At 31.3% G+C, this 9,801-nt stretch overlaps 1 protein-coding gene across 1 annotated transcript; it reads right to left on the reverse strand.

The window, feature by feature from the left end:
- Positions 1-447: 447 nt before the first annotated feature.
- On the reverse strand, positions 448-7,715 carry LOC106072722 (AMMECR1-like protein). The gene is made up of 5 exons (XM_013233163.2): positions 7,468-7,715; positions 6,543-6,653; positions 5,984-6,098; positions 5,226-5,316; positions 448-4,897 (listed from the first exon to the last, which is right to left on the reverse strand). Exons 1-5 carry the CDS (start codon positions 7,683-7,685, stop codon positions 4,731-4,733), a joined length of 702 nt encoding a protein of 233 aa, XP_013088617.1. The 5' UTR covers positions 7,686-7,715; the 3' UTR covers positions 448-4,730.
- Positions 7,716-9,801: the final 2,086 nt, after the last annotated feature.

Genomic DNA, 9,801 nt, shown 5'->3' on the forward strand with positions numbered 1-9,801 from the left:
ATAAATATATGATATTTTATTTAAATTTGCCTTTTCTCAGTTAACTAGTATTTATTAACAAAAAAAAGGGGAGGGGGGGGGTGCTGGTTGATTTATCAATGAGAAAAAATTTATAAGAAAACGGGGCGGTTGAAGACCACTGCTCTGGATCTTATATCTAGCCATTTCTAGTAGAAGTAATAAACTAAATTTAGATTGCATGTAATCCTAGTTGACCAAGAAAGTTGTGTAGCCTGGATTAAAAAAGTAAATGTGTAAACATTGCTTTTTTTTCCAACACCAATTACCAAATTTTGAAAAAATTCTTAGTAAATATAAATATCCCCCAAACAAACTTTAGCTATGCAACGGATGGGACTAATAAATTTCTTTTTTTTTTGCCCTCTAAAAGTTGTCCTATATTTGCAGTAGACTGACCAGCCATTACATTGAAAACAAACTCATACATGTATTTAAATTGTATATATATTTATATTTTTTTAGTAGTAATATTGTTTGTTACATGTTATACATTACAATATGAATAGTCTGTACTTACAAAGACACACAAAAGTTGACATTGCTCTATTTTAAAAAATGACAAATAAATCACAATGAAGCATTCATTGTCATGACATTGACTCTACCAAATCTCTCACCAAGTCTACATGACAGATGAGCTACAAACACTTTGATTTGGTATGATCACTATAGAAGAAATAATGGTGCAAGCTCTACATCCACTCCACAATTAATACATCTTAGTTCAATACAAGAGTGATACTAATGCTAGTGCATTGAGAGGTAAATAACTCAGTAGTCTTTTTTTTTTTTTTTTAAATACAACAAAGTGATTAATTCAAACTTGTATTTCACTTTGAATCTGACATAGCAGTGCTCAAAATAATTTGAAGCTATTAAAAAATCAGAGATTAGATAAAGAGAACTGACATTTACACAAAGAAAGTACAATTAGAACCATCTATGAAAATATGTCACTTCCAAGGAATTGAGCCTGAGTGTGTGACTCTAGTATTCATGCCAATCCAGTTATGCTCACTGAATATGTCTAACACATTTTACAATGAAATCACTGAAGTCATGTTGATAATGGGTTTTTTCATATACTCATTTTTTCTATTCTCAGCCCCATACCAAGCTGAATAAAATAAATTCATAGCCTCAAAAATATATATCTGATGATGGCCCATGGAATGATACAGACAGTGGGGAATTAAAAACTATTCAAGTAAAAAGTTATGGAGTTTTACTTTGGTTGAAGTAATATCCCATTATATATTGCAGAAAAAAAAATACTGTACCCGGTATCAGTAATCTTTAATCAATGGGGTAACAAATTAGTATATAAATATTTGTATTTTTTAAGGAATACCTACAATTTAGAAAACATAAAATCAATAATTAAAACTGATATTCTTCATGTTATTAATCATTCCTTAAACAAGGACTTTTGTCTCATTAATATGCTAAAAACCCTAGCATTGCGCTCATTACCATATCAAGGTGCCATCATAAAAGAAAGCAAAATTCTTCTCAAACTCTAAATTGACAGTATCATTCTCTCTTTATACATATAAAATTAAAAGTCAAGAGGGGACAGAAAAGTTCAAAACAAAAGTTTTCTTACAAGTATGAAGACAATAATAAACATTAAAGTTATAATACAAATCAACATATAAAATGAGATGAGACAATCAGTTTTAAAATAGATTAACCACTCAAATGGAGATGATTTTTCAAACTCTCAGGCATTTACTACCTTGTAGTAACTGGCATATTGATCATACAATGTAACCAATTACAATTATAAAACAAAAAGTTAAAAAACTAATTCATCAACACATTTGAAACCATTTACTAAGTCTACCATACTTAAAAATAACAGCAAAATGAATTATTGTTCAATAGAAGTAATTATATCCTAGTGCATTACCAGTAGTCATGTCCTAATAGTAGATGTGTAGAACCTAGTCATGTCCTTAGAGTGACTGTGTAGTCCTAGCATATATAAAACATATTTTGTTCAGTAGTTTTCCACTTTCTCAGAGTGGATGATTAGAGCTAGTTCATGAGGTGCAAATGATTAGAGTAACAACTAGCCTAAAGTAGATTATTATCAAAAGTGGGGAGGGAATTATTCAAAGAATGATTTATTTGTAGCCTATCTACTTTTGAAACATTAAATTCTGATAAGACAGGGTTGAATCACATCAAATTATCCAAGACAATTTTTTAAATGGGCAATTATTGGTGTGATTGCAAGAAAAATTAAAGCTTACAATTCAGCTCTAGAAAATTTGAAACTATATATGAATACATGTGCTTGCTTCTGTTTCTTATCTTTAGTTCATATCACAGAGGATCTTTTTTTCAGTTAAAAGAGTACATAGGTCTACTAGTGGTGCCAGCTAATAAAAACAATACTAAATGAATAAAATTATAAATTCACATTGTATTTGATACACATACATATTTAATATGTAAGGAAAAAAAAGAATAACAAAATGCTTTTTGTGCCTTGGTCTTTCTATGACCTACATGATAATTGGAATAATGGAGTTCAAACAATTATTTATACTTTTTTAGAAACAAATAGATTGTATTGATTTACTAACGACATGATTTAAAAAAAAAAACAGGTTTAAACAAGACTAATTTTAGTCCAACAAAATCAATTGAGAGACTAATTTACAGGCCTGTGTATAAAACAGAGTACCTGTTACAAAGCCCTGCATGCATCTGGCATACTAAAACAAGAAAATAACTAAAATAAACTTTGTCTATTCTAAATTGAAAGCAGACAAAAACTTTTTACTTTCTAAACTTGATTTATGTCAACTCATCCCAAACACACACACACACACATATTCTAAAGGTCAAAGAAAATTGAGTCAAGTGCTTACATTTTTTTCAGCATCTCTGATTATAGCAAGTGTTTTGTATTGCCAGTAAAGGTATGATCGCGAAAGGCTGACTTTGTCTATCCAAAGATGAATAAGTCTACAAGAACTACAATACTTCATCTCTATAAGTATCACATTGTAACTCAAATTGTAACTCCTTACTTAAGTATATTGACATATTATTTTACCAAAGCATTATTTAGGTGCCAAAAAAATACTTCACATGAATATCCATTGTATTTAACATATTTTAATAAAATTGGTCATATAAAAAGTTATTTCATACATTCAAAGTCTAACAGCGCTATTCCAAAACGGCCACTAAGAGAATAAGTATCTTACTTATCTGAAGTAAACTATACAAGTAGAAAAGAGTGAAAAAAAAAATTAAAATAAAAAATTCAAAAGCAAAAAAAAAAACAACTAAATGGTCTTGTTTTTACAATGATACAATTCTGTTTTATCTCTATAAGGGTAATTAAAGAAAAGCCCTAGATCTAATTATAGACTTTACTACTGTTATTACTGTTCAACTCCATACTCTATTGTTTGACACAAATGGTTAAAATGTAAAAATTACAATCTGGAAAAATAGTTCACCTCACAAAAAAAAAAACATGACAAAATCACAAGTGTCCCAGCCAGAGAAAGATCATTGACTTCACAACAATTGGTGCTAAGGCCACCAAAAATGCATGTGTGCAGGTTAAAATAATTATCGCAAAAAAAAAAAATGTTCCTTTAAAAAATTATATTATACAACCAAATATAAGAAAAACAAAGCTAGTTGATATATTTTGTTTATATAAATAAAAAACACTGATGAATGCATGAAAAAACTGCGCATGTAGGATATTTGGTGAGAAAGCCCTTATATAATACCAAATATTGTTTAGACATGTTTAAAGGATTTGATCAAAATAAAATATATATATACTACTAATCATTATATGTTAATCAAACAATATATCAACTATATGTAGAGTTGCCTTAATGTATGTGTGTGTGTGTGTAACCAACATTTAGCACTAAAAACAAAAAGTCACACATCAGCCAATTAGTTTTAATTTTTCTAGGAATAACATTTGTTAAATATTATAATTTTATTAATGCAAAGATGACATGTCTAAAAATAAAATGAAATACAGTCTCAATAATTTTGCCATTTAAATACAAATGCTATAAGAAAGAATGGTACTTGCAATGTCACATCTGAAACTTGTCAAAGCTAAGCTCAAAAAAATAATTGCTCAGTGTTGTTTACAAAGACTGGAAATGTTTTTTTTTCAAAGTTATCATCTTCTGTATAAGAGACAATTAAAAATTAAAAGACTATATATTTTACAATATTTTTAAAAGTCATTATTTTAAAAAAAAATTCTACAGCAAATCTGTAAAATCACCCTTACAAACAAATTATCTCAATGACATTTTATTTATGATCAATTAAAAAAAAAATTATATTTTGTAGTACTAACTTAGCCTAATGAATCTAGTCCCATCAACATTATTTAAGCTAAAACAAACAAAAAAAAACTACTAGGAGAATTCTCAGATGCAGTTTTAAATTGGTATGTCACAACATTTACAAGTCTGTAGTTGAATATAACTAAATTACATTTTTTTAAAATTTCCTGCTGTTTTCTGAATGTTAGGAGCTGTATACGTTAACAACTTGTTTCAATATGATCCCTCAATAGTCATAATGATGAAGATGATATTGACGAGGCTAAAAATAGTGATTATGAGACTGATGACAATTATGGTAGTGCTGGACTGGTGGTCGTGCTGCTGTTCTTGCTGCCTAAGGTCGAGGCGGGCGTGACATCATGCATTCCCATTCTGCTTTTGAGCTACATAGTCACTGTAGGCTATTGTCATTTTTTCACTTCGATAGCGGGTCATTCGTATAGATTTGCGAACTTCAGGTGTAATTGGGCCCTTAAAGCCTCCTTTACGTAGCAATGAATCTATAGTCTGTACTCTATCCCAACCTGTTTGAAAATAAATTAGAAAATGCAAAGAATATGTATTTTAAATTAATTAATATAAATTAATTATCTACTAGACACTACTCTAGCAGTTTTATTCCACCTCATTTGGTTAATCTCATGAAATTTATTAATTTTTAAATCCATATTTGATTATTCCAACCAAAATTTCAATTTTCAGTTAGGCTTAGACTGATATAGTTATTTAAAAGAAATGTGGAATATGGTGTAACAATCATATTTGGACCACAATATGTTGGTCCACAATGTAATTCAAACTTTTGAATGCAAGAGTATTACTTGGACACAAAGACATGTAAATTGTACCTACCTTGTTCAACTGCCACTTCTGGTAGATAAGTTGCTGTTTTCTTGTGACCTTTTTCATTAATAAATTCAATTCGAATGCCATGTGACCCTAACTGAAAAAAAAAAAGATGTAGGGATGTTATAATAATTTTGTTTTAATACTTGTTTAAAAAATGTATAGAAGTCTTTATTTTGATATTAAGATACAGTGTGAAATGCTGACAGATTTATTGATCCTTATTGAAAATGTGTTTAAATGATTACATCGACTCTTTTTCAATTAAAAACAATATTCCATGAAAGAGAACAGACACAACACAGAGAAGTTCATTGAGTGACAGATTATATCAGTTTATCTTTCACTTCAGGATTTCTGATTCTTTAACAGCATGCTACTGATGCTAACAATAGAAAATGTATGAGTGAAATGTTTAAAATAAGTGTTAAGACCCAAACATTTTTGTATACAATTTCATTTAATGTTACAAATTAGTGCCAAAGAGTCACTTTATATAAATAAAAGTGATCTCCATTAAAAATAAACCACTAGCTGCATTTTTTTGCTCAACCCTGTATGCTGACCTTACCACCCAGATTCTCTGTGACTTAACATCTGTATCTCTGGCTAGCCAATTTGTTTAATTAAAGAGATACACCTCACCTCTGCCCACTTTCTGCTTATTACTTCACTATAACTCCCATTCTCTTCCTCCTCATTATGTTTACTCTGTTCACCTTCTCTAAGGACAGAGCTTCTCAATTTTATTCACTAACTCCCACCTCCCAGTCTAAATAATCCATGGCTTCCTCAAAATGAGTAAGAAGAGAGACGGAGCAATGTAGTTTTGGAAACTCCTCTTTTGTGATGGGCTCAAATCGACTGTCTTTCACTGCACTGTGAAGAGAAACAGATTGCAAGTTTTATATAATTGGTAATAAATATTCATTGGTTTTCAACTACATTTCAAAATAATGTTCTAATATATTTTGGTTTAAAGAAAAAAAAAAGAGCTTTTAAGAAAAAATATCAAGACAATATTATGTTTATCATTCATTAACTTCTTTTGTAATCTTCACAGCCCAATTTGTTTCTTTTGCTGTATTGATTTTTTTTCTTAACTAAATGCAAGCTTAGGCATTAAATGCTGAGCATAGCCTTTCTCGGTAGCAAAGACTAAAAATGTTTGTTTAGATTCTTCCTTTTCTTTTAACAAATACTTAGAATACTAGTAAATACTACTATGAGGTAAATTAAGCTACTATTTACATAATTTCATTTTGTAAATATATATTTTTAAAAAATTGTTAGCATTGTGCTGCTAAAAAATTCAGTATTTACCTTGTAATTGCATACTCCCTAAGTCCACTATGTAGAGAGGTAGGAGAAAATGTTCCTATACAACCACGTAACCGTCTTTCCCGGCCTTGTTGCCATGTCACAAATAAAGGGCTTTAAAAGAAATATAACACAGAAATACATATTTTTAGAAATTATTGATGAACATCTAGATATAGAGTAGATCTATATATTTTATTTTTTATATATAGAACTTTAAAGAACAAATTTAAAAAAAATCATCATAAAATAAATGACAATTGAAACAATTCATCATACTAGACTACTATCTAATATCTATTATCTTAGTATCTATTTCTATTTTCTATATATAGAATAGAATCAATCTAGAATGTAGACTAGACATCATCTAGCGCAGCTTGAGTTGTAGTCTCAGTTAAATTTAAAAAGTAGTTTGAGTAGTTATTTGTTATTATTGTTGTTTTTTAAAAAATGCAACAAAAAAAAAGGTCCTTGTTTGTAGACATACTATTTAATAATGCTTGATTGATACTAAGATCTGAATTGTTTATTAAATTAAAATGCCTACTTGTACTACCATGCATAACATTAACTGAATTACAGCTAGGCATATATGTGAATGATTAAGGCAAGGACTTGCCTAAAGAAATGTGCTAAAAATAGACCAATAGTATACTCTACTCGGATCTTGATCAACCCCAGCTTTTATAATGAGACATCCCAACTGTTTTGTCAAGTCAATTATCAACAAACAAATTTTTATCTTCAAAATTATAACTTTTTAGAAAGCAACCTTTTTTTCTAACAAATAGCATTTTTAAATTATAATTTACAAATCTAGATCTACATCTTGCATTTAGTGTCTATTAACGATCTTTTTTAGAAGCAGCAAAATTTAAAAAATAATAATAAAATGACATTGTTCAGGGAAATGGGTCATACTTACAAGGCCTCATTCGTAAAAGGAGGGTTAGGTCTAGGCGGTTCATAATTATGAAGATGACTGTGAAGAACATCAAAACAAAAATAGCACATTTCTGGAAGAACTACCGAATATCCGTTCTTATGATAACTGGAATGTCCTGGCTGTACATTACCATTACAAATGGAAGGCATCGAATTGTTTAGCTTCTGTTTCTTAACCCCACAACAGTTGCTCGCCATGTTTGGGTAAAATGTCTCGCCAATTCACGCGCGAGGAGGACTCGTTGTATTCTACAACATTTCTGTTTAAAGCTTGGGATTTCTCCCCAGCTTGAGGATTTCGGCTGTCTATTTGCCATTTTCATCTGCAGCGGAAAAACACAAAAATTAATTAGTATATACGGTTGTTTGTTGGTAAGCTCTATATCCGGTGTACTGATAAATATAGTTTTTGTGGGTTTTTTTTTTATCTCTGCAGAATCAAACAATAGATATATGATCACATTTTCATAGCTCTTGCATATACATAATTAGTGGCGCGTGCAAGGAAAAGTCGCTATCAGTTTTGTGTGGTTTGTACATCCGTGTGTCCGTCACATTTAGATCTCACTTTCTGGTGCAACGGCTAATTTTTATCTTTTGAAAGCGAACTGTTTTGTTTTCAAAATTAAATATTTAAACTGTTGTTTTTTTTATAAAATACAGAATTTTAAAAACTATTTACTATCAATAAAAAAAAAACAGAAACAAGTGATGTATAGGTGTTCACAATCTGGTCAAAGGAAGAATACATTTTCTTGTGTGTGATGTTATGATACGAAATACGATTATGAATTTGGCGCGAAAAGTTATTTGTTTTAATAAAAAGGGAAATGTTTTGACTTAGATACAGTGACCTAACTATTGAAAACAAGTCTAGGATTTAAAGTGTACCGAAAGTAAACACAATAGATAGGCCTACCCTCGCAGCTTTAGAGAGAGGTCGGCTTTAGTTTCTGTTGTAGATATGTAAGTTAGCGACATTCAAAGTTTCCTTTTATGAGGTATTAACCTTCTTGTTCGACATCGTTGATCAGCGTCGAGTACCTTAACATTGTCGGCCTTTTGCCTGCGGTAATTTGAGTGTTACTTCCGTTCAGACTTATCTGCACACTACACAGAACGAAGGTGCCTAACAGTCAATAGAGAAAAAAAAAAACGAAAAAAAAAAAAGGACGAAAAATAAAAAGACGAGGATAGACAGACGAATTGACCGCCAGGTGTCGCAAATCTTGCTGTGGTGAGAGAGTGGAACAGACTTATCATTACAAAATGTAACATTCCGTTACAGCCTAAAGACGTCCGCAGAAATATGAACCTTTAAAATGGCTAAACACGACCAGATTAGCAGACGACAAAACTGAAAAGTTGCTTACAGATGCTATACAGAACTTTCTCAAATCCACACCTCTAGCTGAATCCAATGTAGATAAAATCTGGGAATATTTCCAAAAAGCCGTCCGTAGCTAAAAATTAAGTACACTCAAACATATGGAGAGAAAGCACCGGTTCTGGTTTGATGATAACAGTACTGATATCAGAGAACTAATATCAGGTGACCGAGCCTCGCTCGGATGAATAATTTGTTAAGGAAGGATATTTACCCGAAGTTATTTTTGGGAATATTGTTGTAATTACGAAAATGAACTATCGGGTAAAGACTATCAATCCTAAGAGTTACTTTTTAGTTCTTTCAGTTCTCAATGTAATTGTACATGGCGATTAGAATAGAAAGTCCCTCCAATAGTAGGCCTATAAAAACCACAGCTCACGTCTTAACGTTTTACATTGCTTCTTTCATGTAGAACTATTGGGCTATTATAGGCTTGTAAGAAAGTCTTTGCAGTATAACTTCTAAAATGGTTACTTCATGACATTTAATACTGCAATTAGTATATTTATTATGGCTCTGAGACATGGACACTTTACAGAAAAAACTAAGACTTTTTGAGTGCTTTCACCAAAGATGCTTGCGCTCCATCATGGACATACGGTGGCAGGACAGCACTACATACAGCGATGTCCTTGCCAACGCCGGTATGGACAGTATAGTGGGACTTCTTATGGTCCGACAGTTGCACTGGGTAGGGCACGTATCCTGTATGGGAGACGAACGAATGCCAAAGGCAGTCTTTTTTTGTGAGCTAAAAGGTGGTCGACGTAACATAGGCGCTCCACGGAAATTCTTCAAAGACCAGCCTAGTCGTCAACTTTCCTTGGCTGACATAGAAGAGAGCACCTGGTTGCATGCGGCCTCAGAACGAGACAGCTGGAGGTCTCTCACGAAGGCCGCGAGATACACATTTGAGACCAAAAG

The sequence above is a fragment of the Biomphalaria glabrata genome, chromosome 15 (genome assembly GCF_947242115.1).
Source record: "Biomphalaria glabrata chromosome 15, xgBioGlab47.1, whole genome shotgun sequence".
In the NCBI taxonomy this organism is placed as follows: Eukaryota; Metazoa; Mollusca; class Gastropoda; family Planorbidae; genus Biomphalaria; species Biomphalaria glabrata.